This window comes from Lipophrys pholis, assembly GCF_963383615.2.
Source record: "Lipophrys pholis genome assembly, chromosome: 22".
NCBI lineage: Eukaryota > Metazoa > Chordata > Actinopteri > Blenniiformes > Blenniidae > Lipophrys > Lipophrys pholis.
The window spans coordinates 3,388,108-3,403,882 of NC_137644.1; the positions used below are offsets into that span (position 1 = coordinate 3,388,108).

The following is a 15,775-nucleotide window of genomic DNA, read 5'->3' on the forward strand; positions in this document are numbered from 1 at the left end:
CTAATACTGGGCTGGTGAGTTGTTGCCTCGGTAGGTGGGTCTGACGCGCTAGGCGGCTATTGTTTACCTTTTGATTGGTGTCCATCAACTGAGTCCAAAGATCCGGTAAGATAACAAAATCTCTTTATTTTGTGCAAATTATATTACGTCAAAGTTCAATTCACCAGAGCACAAAACTCAAGCATATTCTGATAAACTCCGCCAGAGCGGTCAAAAACCTGTGTGCCCTTCCGGGGTCAACACCTGTCTCCTCCTTCATTGCCCCAGTCTATAAGCGCATGACGTCAGTGACACACCCACACAGGTCAAAACACTTGTACACAATCCAATAATATCACATTTGGCTCCTACAATATCATTAACAGGAACACAGTGGAAAGTAACTAAACTATTGAGATCTTGTCTAAATGATACGTGGTTTGGTGGGAACTACTTTTTCTTCCGCCTGGGTAAGTGTGTAATGCGTCGGCGCAGCGGCGCACTGCTCAGTAAGTCAGTCAGACGCAATGGCAGAGCAGAAACGGAGCCACGTGTGGAGCGATTTCAGCAAAGAGGAGGTTTGTGATGTTTGTTGAAAAACCTTAAGGGGTCGTGGCCTTATGAAACACCTCAGATCGAACCACAACACCGAATATGAGGCGGACAGAAGAGGAGGTGCTGCTGCTAGGGCAAGACGGACGTCGCTAGCGGAGTCCTTCGGTGCTGCAGGCAGGCAGTGTCCAGGTCCACAGGGAGACAATGTGGAGCTTTCAGCGGCTATGGTTGTTAAATAAGTAACAAAATAAATACATGCTTCAAATAGCTGCATGAGTTCAGCTTGGAGTAATAATATGTGTTTCACTGAGATAATCTGACATAGGTAAAGGCGAGATTTATTCAGGCAAGGTTTCCTAAAGAATTGATCATTTAAAATGGATGTAAAATGGATATAAAAAATGGATTTAAAATGGATATATATATATATATAGTATGTGTATATATATGTATGTATATATAGTATGTGTGTGTATATATATATATATATATATATATATATATATATATATATATATATATATATATATAGTATGTGTATATATATGTATGTATATATAGTATATATATATATATATATATACATACTAGAAACATACTAGAAAAGATGGATAAAAAATAACATTTTATTAATAGAATATATATGTTATTATTTACAATCAGTTGATTTAACTTTTTAATATTTAATAACGATGAACTCTTGTATTTTTTTTAAGAAGCTTTGATTTGAAATACACTGTTAAATTTACCAGACACATTACGTGCATTTGCACAAAGTATCGGTATCGGATCGGTATCGCTGATACCAGCCTGACTTTTTACTCAGTATCGGATCGAAAAGGAAATCGGTGGTATCGGACATCACTACCATGCACACTAAGAACTGTGCTGCTAATAAAACATCCGGCTTCTTCCAGTGCAAGTCTGATGAGAAACACTAGAAGATGTTCAAATGTTCCTTTTCAAGATACGACACTACTTTACTTTACTTTACTTTACTTTACGTATCGCAGCCTAAATGGTTCACTCAAGGTTAATCACTGGTAAATAAACAGAGCAGCTGACATTGATTCGTCCTCTGTCCTCCTGTTAAGATTGTGGATCAGTAAACCTGGACCTTCGTTAGGACCTGACAGCAGGTTTTCTAATGAAGCGAGGACGAGCTAAAGACTGAAGCCGTAGCTAATAGACAAACACCAGAGTGTGTGTGGATCTGAGCAGGTGGATTTACTCAAAATAAAGCTCCATCAATCATCCATTCATCTTTTGTCTCGTTTCATCCTGTTCAGGGAGGCAGGGAACTTTTAGAGACACAACGGGATTCAAACCTGCACCTTCAGACGTCATCACGCAGCATCACATAACATCATGTAACATCACCTAGCATCACGCAGCATCACCTAGCATCACGTAGCATAACGTAACATCACCTAGCATCAAGCAGCATCATGTAACATCAGCTAGCATCACGTAACATCAGCTAGCATCACGTAGCATCATATAGCATCACGTAACATCACCTAGCATCACGAAGCATCACGTAACATCACCTAGCATCATGTAGCATCACTTAGCATCATGTAACATCACCTTGCATCACGTAGCATCACGTAACATCAGCTAGCATCACATAGCATCAAGTAGCATAATGTAACATCACCTAGCATCACGCAGCATCACCTAGCATCACGTAGCAAACCGTAACATCACCTAGCATCACGTAACATCAGCTAGCATCACGTAGCATCACGCAGCATCACGCAGCATCACCTAGCATCATGTAACATCACATAACATCACTTCACATCACAAAACATCACGCAGCATCACGTAATATCACCTAGCATCACAAAACATCACGCAGCATCACGTAACATCACCTAGCATCACAAAACATCACGCAGCATCACGTAACATCACCTAGCATCACAAAACATCACGCAGCATCACGTAACATCACCTAGCATCACAAAACATCACGTAACATCACCTAGCATCACCTAGCATCACAAAACATCATGTAACATCACCTAGCATCACAAAATATCACGCAGCATCACGTAACATCACCTAGCATCACAAAACATCACGCAGCATCACTTAGCATCACGTAACATCGCGTAACATCAAATAGTATCACGTAACATCACCTAGCATCACAAAATATCACGCAGCATCACGTAACATCACCTAGCATCACCTAGCATCACAAAACATCACGCAACATCATGTAACATCACGTCCTCAAACACCCCGCAGCGATAAAAAGCCGCTGATGAGGAAGCACTGCAGTCTGTCCATAAATGATTTAATAATGTGTAAACAAAGTTCCACGCATCAAATTTCCGACTGAGGATTTATGTTTCATGGTAACAGTCGTTCTGCCGTGTTCTGCACGGCGCCGGCCATCACAACGAACTGTGACCCAGTAAACTGCAGTGACATCACCAGCATTGATTTTCCACCGAGCAGCAGTGTGTGTGTGTGTGTGTGTGTGTGTGTGTGTGTGTGTGTGTGTGTGTGTGTGTGTGTGTGTGTGTGTGTGTGTGTGTGTGTGTGTGTGTGTGTGTGTGTGTGTGTCCATGCTCAGTGTGATTCTTTAGACCTCATGACTTAGGAATGCTGCGAGCGGCTCAGAGGCCTTCAGATGGGAAACTGACTGATTCTGGGAGATTTTTCCCACATTAGTCGACTCAGTGTGTGTGTGTGTGTGTGTGTGTGTGTGTGTGTGTGTGTGTGTGTGTGTGTGTGTGTGTGTGTGTGTGTGTGTGTGTGTGTGTGTGTGTGTGTGTGGCACATCAACTCACTGCAATATTTGCACCCACAATGCATCTGGTGGACCTGAGCTGCAGCTCGTCATTCTCAGGAAGTTTCCATCAGTTCAGTGTTTTTTAAATAAACCTTTTGTCCTTCAGAGGATTAAACTCTTAAAACGAAAGCAGACAATAAACAACAGGCTGTGATTTACTGACAGCCGCAGCGGTCTGTAACAAACATTCTAATAAACAGTCTGTAATAAACAGTCTGTAATAAAAAGTTTATATTAAACAGTCTGTAATAAATCGTCTGTAATAAGCAGTCTAATAAACAGTCTGTAATAAACACTCTGTAATAAACAATCTCTAATTAACAGTCTGTAATAAACAGTCTAATTAACAGTCTGTAATATATCATTTATATTAAACAGTCTGACGAACAGTCTGTAACAAACATTCTGTAATAAAAAGTTTATATTAAACAATCTGATGAACAGTCTGTAATAAATCGTCTGTAATAAGCAGTCTAATAAACAGTCTGTAGTAAACAGTCTGTAATAAACAGTTCATATTAAAGTCTAATAAACAGTCTGTAGTAAACAGTCTGTAATAAACAGTCTATATTAAACAATCTGTAATAAACCATCTGTAATAAACAGTCTGTAGCAAACAGTCTAATAAACAATCTGTAATAAACCATCTGTAATAAACAGTCTGTAGCAAACAGTCTGTAGCAAACAGTCTAATAAACAATCTGTAATAAACAGTCTGTAGTAAACAGTCTGTAATAAACAGTCTGTGATTAAAGTATGTAATAAACAGTCTGATAAACAATCTGTAATAAACAGTCTGTAGTAAACAGTCTGTTTAGGTTTTTTTTCTATGGTTTTATGGTGTTTTATAAAGTTTGAAGATAAATACATAACATTAAACAAGACAAGAGTACAACCAGGTATTACCAAGCAGTACATTTGGCTCTATTTACTTCAAACGGCTGACATCCCATTATTTCAATAGTTCATTGAATTTAATCCTTATTGTAAAAATATCATTCAAAAACAAGAAACTTTAAAAAACAATCAAAAAACAAATCCCTGTCAAAAACCTCCAACGTATCTACGCTAAAGAAATAAACAGCTGCAACCAAAACTCTCATTATCAAAATAAACTGACCTCAGTTAGTGTCGTGTTCACCATCAGATTAATCAGAAACACATTCTTTTATTAGCTTTTTTGTATTTAAATAACATATACTAAATATTGCATTTCTTTAAATCCAGACCAGATTAGATCTTTAATTTTTTTGTCTTTACATGTTCATTCACTGTTTCCCGGTGTGCTCACCACAATAAACTGCAATTGACCAGCAAATCCAGTTTCCAGATGTGGGTCAAAGGTCAGGAACAGAAAGCCTTGAAGCTACGATGAAGAGAAATCTGCCCCACTGAGGCAATTATTAGGTTCTGCAAAGAGTCGATATGGTCTGAAAGTGGGACGCAGCGTTCAAACACTGAACTCACACTTGCCTTTCGATGCAGGAGGTTCGATTTTACGCCAGGAAGTTAATATGTAGAAAAGAGAAGTGAGGAAATGATGTGGACCGAACGAAGCGTCGTACAAATCCTCCTTCATGATCGTTTTATCAACGTAGAATCTTTCAAACTAAAGCAACAATCAAAACCAAAATAATATAATACTGTATAATAAAAACAAAACAGAAAATAAAATACGAATGAAACTGGAAATATGAAAACTTTATTTTCAAAATATGACAAAAGAAATGTCAAAATAAAAACATCATAAATAAACGAAAAGGAAAGAGAAGAGAAGAGAAGAGAAGAGAAGAGAAGAGAAGAGAAGAGAAGAGAAGAGAAGAGAAGAGAAGAGAAGAGAGTAAAAACTGAAACTAAAAATAAATAAATGTCAGCGAAATACTAGAATGTTTGAAATCCAGAGTTTTCTCCCCGGCAGGTCGGTATGAAGTGAAGTGGTGCAGCTCAGCACCGTCACATTTCAATGTCCTCATCACAGCGAGCAGAACCGGGCGCCACAGACGGGCTGGAACCGGCTCGGAACTGGGTCGGAACGTGGATGGAACCGGATCAGAACCAGGCTGGAACCGGCTTGGAACCAGGCTGGAACCGGCTTGGAACCAGGCTGGAACCAGGTCAGCAGACCTGAACCAGCCATCCAACCAGACGACCAACCAAACCAACCAACCAGACTACCAAGTAACCAACCAAACAGACCACCAACCAACCAACAAACCAACCAACCAACCAACCGGACAACCAACCAACCAACCAGACCAACAACCAACCAAACCAACCAGACCAACCAACAAACCAACAAACCAACCAACCAACAAACCAGCCAACCAACCAGACCACCAACCAACCAACAAACCAGCCAACCAAACCAACCAGACCACCAACCAACCAACAAACCAGCCAACCAAACCAACCAGACCAACCAACAAACCAACAAACCAACCAACCAACAAACCAGCCAACCAACCAGACCACCAACCAACCAACAAACCAGCCAACCAACCAGACCACCAACCAACCAACAAACCAGCCAACCAACCAGACCACCAACCAACCAACAAACCAGCCAACCAAACCAACCAGACCACCAACCAACCAACAAACCAGCCAACCAAACCAACCAGACCAACCAACAAACCAACAAACCAACCAACCAACAAACCAGCCAACCAACCAGACCACCAACCAACCAACAAACCAACCAACCAAACCAACCAGACCAACCAACAAACCAACAAACCAACCAACCAGCAAACCAGCCAACCAACCAGACCACCAACCAACCAACAAACCAACCAACCAAACCAACCAGACCAACCAACAAACCAACAAACCAACCAACCAACAAACCAGCCAACCAACCAGACCACCAACCAACCAACAAACCAGCCAACCAACCAACCAGGGTGGATGACAAACAAGTAGATCTAAAGGTTTGAATATTAAATGAAATCAGGTGAACTGAAATCAATACTGGTATAAATGCTGTGAATCATTCTATGTATGAGTAAAAATTACATATTTGGAAAAGAAATACTCATAAAAGAACAACTAGTCGAGCGCCAGGTATTTACTTCTGTTGAAAGTTATGATGACACAATTTGAAAACTATACAAAGACTCATGCAGATGATGTTATTTTCTTTAAAACTTGTTCTTCTAAGTAACAGTCCATTTCTCCTGATGTGACCTTACACCTATCGTGGCCATAAATAAAAATAAATGACAGTAATGTTAGTATTGTTGTCATGTGACGGTGTACTGGTAGAAGATACTCTGGATGTCCAACAACAAGTCAGATAAAGGAAGCTGGTAATCAGCTCAGTTACTGGGTCATCAGTCTATTAGATTTCCTCATTTCACACCCCAGAGCAGCGTATTGGGAGTTTCCTCACTTCCTGTTGTTAATTATTGCTCTTTGCTTTAGGCCGGGTGTCAAACATACCAGCCTGTTGGAGGCTCTAATCCTGCCTCTCAGAAGCTCTAATCCGGCACCTCAGTAGCTCTAATCTGACACCTCAGGGGGCTTTTCCACCGGAAAAAAACAGGTTCTAGTTCTGGTCCAGGGCCAGCCTTAGCACCAGTTCTTTGTCTTTCCACTGCCAAAGCCCCGGCCAAACAGGGGGCAGAGTTATCTCTGGAGGTATCTCTGGAGTTATCTCTGGAGGTATCTCTGGAGTTATCTCTGGAGGTATCTCTGGAGGTATCTCTGGAGTTATCTCTGGAGTTATCTCTGGAGGTATCTCTGGAGTTATCTCTGGAGTTATCTCTGGAGGTATCTCTGGAGGTATCTCTGGAGGTATCTCTGGAGTTATCTCTGGAGGTATCTCTGGAGGTATCTCTGGAGGTATCTCTGGAGGTATCTCTGGAGTTATCTCTGGAGGTATCTCTGGAGTTATCTCTCGAGGTATCTCTGGAGTTATCTCTGGAGTTATCTCTGGAGGTATCACTACCTACAAGGAGGAAGAGACGCTGAACCGGCTTTCTGCAAACTACGGCGAACACGGAGCCCCAGAGTGGTTATAGAGAAAAAAATAAAAATAACGCCTGGGAACGATATAATAAGTCGTTCCCTGAAGTTAATAATACGAGGGAACGGGATTATTTAATCCGCGTTGGCGGAGCCGCGGCTCTCGAGCTGCAGAGCTCCTCCTGTCAGTCAGCTACGTCAGATATAATTTAGAAGCAGTCTTCCTTTGGGTTTTTGTTTTCACACTTTTCATGGTGACATTATTATAACTAAGGTCACGTCCAGGTCTTGTTTCACGTTCTGACCGCCGGCTGAGGAGCTGCAGCCGCTGAGCAAGGCAGTGTGAGGCTGCAGGGGGCGCTCCGCTCCGCTCCGAGACGCTCCGATATTATTTTCTAACCCACAGAACTTCTTTATAAAGAAGAAAGACTTCAGGTTCCTCAGGAACTACTAAACAAACTACAAACTACTGTAAATGAAAGCTCGGAGCCTTTTAACGGCTTCATGTGAAAGAGAACTTCAATCTGAGTGTTTACGGAGGCTGCTGCGGCTCCGCGAACGCGGATTAAATAATCCCGTTCCCTCATATTAATAACTTCAGGGAACGACTTATTATATCGTTCCCACTTGTTCTTTTTTTTTTTTCTCTATAACCACTCTGGGGCTCCGTGTTCGCTGGAGTTTTCAGAAAGCCGGTTCAACCTCGCTTCCTCCTTGTAAATAGCGATAACTCCAGAGATAACTCCAGAGATAACTACAGAGATAACTCCAGGGATAACTCCAGAGATAACTACAGAGATACCTCCAGAGATAACTACAGAGATAACTCCAGGGATACCTCCAGAGATAACTCCAGAGATAACTCCAGAGATACCTCCAGAGATAACTCCAGAGATAACTCCAGAGATAACTACAGAGATAACTACAGAGATAACTCCAGGGATAACTACAGAGATAACTCCAGGGATACCTCCAGAGATAACTCCAGAGATAACTCCAGAGATACCTCCAGAGATAACTACAGAGATAACTACAGAGATAACTCCAGGGATAACTCCAGAGATAACTACAGAGATACCTCCAGAGATAACTACAGAGATAACTCCAGAGATAACTACAGAGATAACTCCAGGGATACCTCCAGAGATAACTCCAGAGATAACTCCAGAGATACCTCCAGAGATAACTCCAGAGATAACTCCAGAGATAACTACAGAGATAACTCCAGGGATAACTCCAGAGATAACTCCAGAGATAACTCCAGAGATAACTACAGAGATAACTCCAGGGATACCTCCAGAGATAACTCCAGAGATAACTCCAGAGATACCTCCAGAGATAACTACAGAGATAACGCAGAGATAACTACAGAGATAACTCCAAAGATAACTACAGAGATAACTCCAGGTATACCTCCAGAGATAACTCCAGAGATAACTCCAGAGATAACTACAGAGATAACGCAGAGATAACTACAGAGATAACTCCAGGTATACCTCCAGAGATAACTCCAGAGATAACTCCAGAGATACCTCCAGAGATACCTCCAGAGATACCTCCAGAGATAACTCCAGAGATAACTCCGCCCCCAGCTGATGACACTTTGGGCCCCAGTCTGGCTCCTCTCTGGTCCAGCAACGAAGTGGGGCCAGTGTAGCACCAGTTTAGCCCCTGATAGGCTGGAGCTTTGGCAGTGGAAAGACAAAGAACTGGTGGTAAGGCTGGCCCTGGACCAGATCTAGAACCTGGTTATTTCCAGTGGATAAACCCCCACAGAGGCTCTAATCCGGCCCCTGAGAGACTCTAATCTGGCCGACCTCTGATGGTGAACAACTGAAAGTAAAGACATGAGGCTAAATTTCACAAAGAATCTGTCTCTCTGCCAACATGGACACCCGTCCAGTCGTTCCTCCTCAGCAACTTGTGGAAAGTCATGTTCAGACGCCACAGCACGACTGGATTACCAGTAGGAATCCACAATCAGGGAAAATCCAGTCGACGCCAGTGTTCTGGAAACTGGCTTGTCGTTAGGCCTGTGACCATAACCCATTTGGCTGGACAATATATTGTCCTTTAAACTATTGTTATAAACAATATTATTGTCAGAGACCCGGATAGCTCAGCTGGTAGAGCATGAGACTCTCAATCTCAAGGTAGAGGGTTCATGTCCCACACCAGACGCCACCTTCCTGTGGGCTCTCCACCTGCAGGAAGGTTCTTAATGGGTCAATGTGATCTGGGTGACGGTGCTCAGACTGACACCACCACCACCCGGAAACGGATAAGAGGGAGAAGATGGATGGATGGAATATTACTGTCAAATCAATTTGAGACCAAAGTAACCAAAGTGATATATTATGTAATTATTATTATTATTGATATATTATCATAATAATGCAAGTATACCCTTTCAAATGGAATAAATGTTTATTTCTCATATTTTTATCATTGTAATGTCAAGAACTTTTAAATCATTTACAAAAATAAATATAACAAACAAAAAAATGCACTTCAATGAAAACCACAACCACAAACAACAAAATAGACCCGACTGTGAAGAAAACATGTAACGCACTTTTCAAACATGTAACGCACATATTGTAAAATTAGAGTTTGTGTCAAGAGTTTTGTTTTAATTAATTCAGTTTGTTTCTCTTGTTTTTATTTTTAAATGTTTTTTGCACGTTTGTAAACAAACGAACGAACAAACAAAATTAAATAAATAAAAAATAAATAAATAACACTCAAAACAATCAAGAAAAACTCCCGCTGGGAAAACTAGGTCACTGCATGCGTGTTTGCTTTGTTGTGGTAATGAGGCGATATATATCGAGTTCGGCAAAATTATCAAGCCAATTTCATTTATCGTTCGACAAATTGATTTATTGATTCTCGTCCAGACGAACTGGACTAAGAATGATGAATCAGCTCAGGACTCAAACCAGCCGCCATATCAGGAGAACACAGGAGGGTAGAACACCTTTAAAGTTGAAGGTGAATGTATGTATACAGAAGTGGAGAGTTCCACTGAGTGGAGAGCCAGGAGGCTCTCTCTCACGGAGGCCACTCCTCTACGGTTTCAACCGTTTCAGAATGAAAATCACCGAGAGGATATCTGTCACCATGGCTTCAGTCAGCGAGACACGTTGATGGTCGGCCGTGAGAAAACCAGCAATCAGTTAGTGACGGTTTCAGGAAGTGTCGACGCACAGCCCCGACACAAGAATCACCGTAACACCGGTGCAACAAGTTGACAGACTGTGAAAATGAAACGCAGAACAAAACGTTGCCGGGATTCTGGAACAGGAGGGAATCTTGTGAAGCGGAAACCTTGTTTCCACATCGTACCGTCCATCCATCACCACGACGACGACACCGCGACGGATGTTGTCAAGCCGGAGTCGCCGTGTGTCCGTCAACGTTTCAATGCTCAGCCACATTCACACACTCGGACGTGGTTTGGGGTTCAGAGTCTCACTTAAAGAGTCTCTGACCCACAGACGAGGCTCAATGGACGAGGACATACTGACCAGTATGTGCTTCTTATCTGTTTGTCCTTCCGTCTGCTTTAAAGAGACACAATGTAAAAAGGTAAGTCATGCCAGTGTTGGACACCAGGTGGAAGCATTGAGTCACTCCAGCTTCAGTCTGTCCTTCCACTTTGTTCACTTTCCCAAAAGAAGCACCTCATGCTGCACGTCAACACAGAAAACACAGCTGAGCTTCAGTCACGTTAACCCTTCCTCCTGCTGCCTTTAGTGACTCAATACACCATCTAGTGGTGCAAGCTGGTACTGCAAGACCCAACAGGTTAGGGCTGGACCTGCACATTCAGTTGTTGTGGTATCTGGATATTAATTTGGATCAGAATATAACATATTGATTATAACTCACAGAGTGAAAGTTAAACCGTTAACTCTACGGTCACATACAGATTGTAGCTTCTCTTGCTACGGTTCAGATTTTAGTTGATGTTCCTCAGAAACTTCACCTGAAGCTTTGGTTGTCGGATCTACAGGACATTAAAAGTATGAAAGGAGTCGAGCCAGATAGTCTGCAACTGTCGTGCCTGTTACACCTGTTTTAACATTTTAACCTGTGAGCCTTATTCCATCGTGGGAATCTGACAGCGTCCCACATTCTGGGAAAAAGGTCAGAAACTATTCGTCAGACAAGTTTCATGGCAGGATTCCCTGTAATGCCAAACTGTGTACTGGGAATACTCTCCAGACACCTCTCCAGAGCTCTAAACAGAATCAAGTTCTGGACTTTGGACTGGTCTAGACCAGGAGAGCCGTCGCACTCTGGAAGAGTATGGCCCAGAGACAGAGTCTGAATGTGGACAAAAGAACTTTCTGGATCATTGGACCAGAGCGCCTGACGTACATCACCAAGGGCAAAGCAACGGATTCATTTAAGTTTGGGAAAGAGACAAGAACATTACTGCAGATGAAAACAAGATCCGGCATTATGTGGGAATTATGAGCAACAGGTCGACAGGTAGACCTGGACAGATGAGGACAGGTAGACCTGGACAGATGAGGACAGGTAGACATGGACAGGCCTCCAGTCCATCACAGGGGAAACGCAGAGACAAAGAACCACACAGTCACATTCACACCCCCACCCATTCAGCTGGACTTTTAAACACTTAAGGAGAACATGCAACCTCCACACACAAAGTCCTACAGGCACAGACTCCAACCAGGGTCCCCTGTAGGGTAGGAGGGCGAACCACTGCACCACCGTACAGCTCCTGGTCCTCCTCAGATCCTCACAGAGGCTCTAAGACACCTTCAGGTGGTCTAGAAGGTAAAGAGGCATCAACCTGGTGCTGCAACCTGGTGCTGCAGCCTGGGCATCCCCACCCCCCCACCCCCTGGTCAGGAACCTAAAACATGAATCCCCCCCCAGGAGGCCCCCAGGATCCCCGGACCCTGCAGCCTACCTCAGCAGGCTGGGCAGAGGGATGGACCCGGACCCCGACCCAAGGAGCCCCTTCTTCCCACTCAGCAGCTTCTCCACCAGGGCCACGTTCCCGGTCCGGGCGGCTTCCAGCAGCTCCTGCTCCTTCCCCATCCCGGACTGCAGTCAGAGACCAATCCAGTCAAGTCCCAGAAACAGGTCCTGCTGCTCCTCCTGCTGCTGCACCTCCTGCACCTCCTGCTGCTCCTCCTGCTGCTGCACCTCCTGCTCCTGCTGCTGCTCCTGCTGCTGCTGCTGCTGCTCCTGCTGCTGCTGCTGCTGCTGCTGCTCACGGTCTGCTGGAGCAGGGCATGTGGGATCTTCCCTCTGAGAGCATCCTGCAGCTGCTGCTGATGCTGCAGAGCAGCGCGGTCCCGGACGGTCCCCCGGTTCTACCCCGGTTCTCCGTCTCTTCTCCGCCGGTACTCCCTCGCTTCTCTTCCCAGGCTGTCCCCTGGAGCCCCGGTCCGTCCACACCGGGCGCTCCTCCAGGCTGAGCCCGGTGTGGAGCGCTGCTCCCCGGTGTGAGCGTCGACAGCAGCCGCGGGGGGAGAACCGGAGCTCCGGAGCGAATCTCTTGTGTGGAGTGAAGAGTGAGAACCTGCTTTTACACACGAGAAGGAGAAGCTGGGTTCCGGTCCACACGGAGGCTGCGGTATGTCGCGGACCGGGAGGAGGTTGGAGTCTGCACGCCGCCTCACGAAGCCTCCAGCCCGGCTTTGCTCTCCGCCTCTCGCCGCTCTACCTACCGTCTCGCTCCGTCCTCCAGCGGCTCTGAGCCCCCGACTGCCCGCGTCAAGCCTCCCGCAGTGGAGGCGCCGCTTCCGGCTCAAACTTTCAAACTAACACCGCGTGAGAAGGTTAATGAAACGTTTATAACTGTTCATTTAATGATCCTCCTCTTGCAATTAACCGCTTGTTGCCTAGCAACGCACTCAGCTGTTCACTAATAACACCAGCTGATTGAAAAATGGGATTTTACTTTTTGAAAAAAAAAAAAAGTAATATATTTTTAACTAGTTTTTAGTTCAGATAATTTTACCAGGTCGTTAAAAATGAGCCCATCTGTTGCCTAGCAACACAGAAAGCTTTGCTCTAGTTAATGGAGTTAACCGCTACTCAGACCTGAAACATTTAATCACAAACAGTCATTCCTGTAAATAATCCATCTTTAGAAAAATGGATGAATATTGATTATTTTTATAAGCTACTGTTTGTAAAGCCGATCTGTTCAACATGGACCAAAGAGGAAAGTACAAACATTACTGAGTAAAGTAAAAATTTAAATGAATGTATATTGTTATGTGCTACAATTATATAATTCTGGGGATCAATTTACTCTAATAATGCTTTTAATTTGTTCAAATTGATCATTTTGTTATTCCTGTTCAATCAGAATGAATAATTCCATTACATAATGAAAAAGAACAAAACCTCAGCTTTACGCTTCTCATGATGATAAATTCCTGTTTCTCTGAATCTGATGCGACGTACTGAACTTAGAACTCCCAGTGAGCACAGAGTCTTTTTTATACTGAAATTATGATGAAACATGGAAACGATTGACAGCAAGCAATCTGTTGGACTTTATTAATTTGCTATTTTAAAAGGATTTCCTGTAAAAAGAATAGACCCTTGATGCCCTCTCTGTGTCTCTGTGGTTGGACTTAAACACTTTTAGGTATTTTAATTTGAATTTTATGTATTTTTCTGCACTTTAACGCTGAAACGTTTGAGCTGTCGAAATTTAGCAGTAAACTTTATTTTGAAAATCTCCCTCCTCCGGTTCCTGTGACTCCCAGACTGCCAGTGGAGGAGAAGCATCAACACCACATAGTCCAGCTGTTGTTCCTAGTGTACATGATATAAAGAACAATAAAGGAAAGTAAATGTAAATGTCAGTTTAAAGTTTTGAGCTTCAACACGTGAACGTTTGAAACGTCTGGATCCTTCAAACTGAACTGACGACTCAACAGAAGAATACTCTTTGTACTTCAGTGTGGATTCCTTGGACAGAAGCGGTGTACTCAGATTACTCAGTAATCCTGCCGCTTGTTCTCTCATTAGAAATCAGATTTTACGCTTCAGGAAGTCCGAACACAGAATAATCAGTCAAACACAGGATTCCCTGCTCTGTGTGGAGGTCATGTGACGCCGTCGTCATCTGAGAACATCAAGAACCAGAATGTAAACAAGCACAAGTTTCCACACACACACACACACACACACACACACACACACACACACACACACACACACACACACACACACACACACACACACACACACACACACAGAGTCCTACATGCCCTTTTATGTGCACAGAGTCTGAACCTCTGGCTGCAGCTTCACTCGTTCATCCAGTTTCTCCAACATGAAGATTCGCTGCAGAGGAACGAGTCTCCTCCACGTCCAACACCAGAACTCTGAACACCAGAACTCTTAACCCCAGAACCCTGAACACCAGAACTCTGAACTGGACCTGGAAAAACTCTGGAACTGTTTCATAGCTGCTCTCTGGAAGATTTTCCAGGGTCCAACTGTGAACTAGAACATGGTGAGGAACTAAACATAACTGTCATGGTTCTACCTTGGTTCTATGTTGGTTCTGTCTTGGTTCTATAATGGTCCTAACTTTGTTCTATTGTGGTCCTACTTTGGTTCTATCATGGTCCTGTCATGGTTATACCTAGGTTCTGTTGTGGTTCTGTCGTGGTTCTACCTTGATTCTATTGTGGTCCTGTCATAGTTATACCTTTGTTCTGTTGTGATTCTATAGTGGTCCTACCTTGGCTCTATCGTGGTTCTACCTTTGTTCCATCATAGTCCTACCTTGGTTCTATAGGGGTTGTACCTTGGTTCCATCATGGTCCTACCCTGGTTCTACCTTGGTTCTGTTGTGGTTCTATCCTGGTCCTACCCTAGTTCCATCATGGTTCTATCGTGATCCTAACCTGGTTCCATCATGGTTCTATCGTGGTCCTACCTTGATTCTATTGTGGTCCTGTCAGTTATCTTTGTTCTGTTGTGGTTCTATAGTGGTCCTACCTTGTTCTATCATGGTCCTACCTGGGTTCTATAGGGGTTGTACCTTGGTTCCATCATGGTCCGACCCTGGTTCTACCTTGGTTCTGTTGTGGTTCTATCCTGGTCCTACCCTAGTTCCATCATGGTTCTATCGTGGTCCTAACCTGGTTCCATCATGGTTCTATCGTGGTCCTACCTTGATTCTATTGTGGTCCTGTCAGTTATCTTTGTTCTGTTGTGGTTCTATAGTGGTCCTACCTTGTTCTATCATGGTCCTACCTGGGTTCTATAGAGGTTGTACCTTGTTTCCATCATGGTCCGACCCTGGTTCTACCTTGGTTCTGTTGTGGTTCTATCCTGGTCCTACCCTAGTTCCATTATGGTTCTATCGGGTTCCTAAAGTGGTTCTACCTTGGTTCCATTGTGGTTCTGCCCTCACAGACTTAAAAAAAAAGAACCAACAACGTTCACAAA

At 43.5% G+C, this 15,775-nt stretch overlaps 1 protein-coding gene across 1 annotated transcript in view; it reads right to left on the reverse strand.

Annotated features, from left to right (window-relative positions):
• anks1b (ankyrin repeat and sterile alpha motif domain containing 1B) overlaps positions 1-12,388 on the reverse strand; it is a gene marked incomplete at its 5' end in the record, with an annotated part of 204,047 nt that extends 191,659 nt beyond the window's left edge. Inside the window, one exon of the mRNA XM_080491747.1 lies at positions 12,258-12,388. Coding sequence (XP_080347873.1) covers positions 12,258-12,388 — 131 coding nt within the window. The remainder of the gene's footprint in view (positions 1-12,257) is intronic.
• Between the last annotated feature and the right edge of the window lie 3,387 nt (positions 12,389-15,775).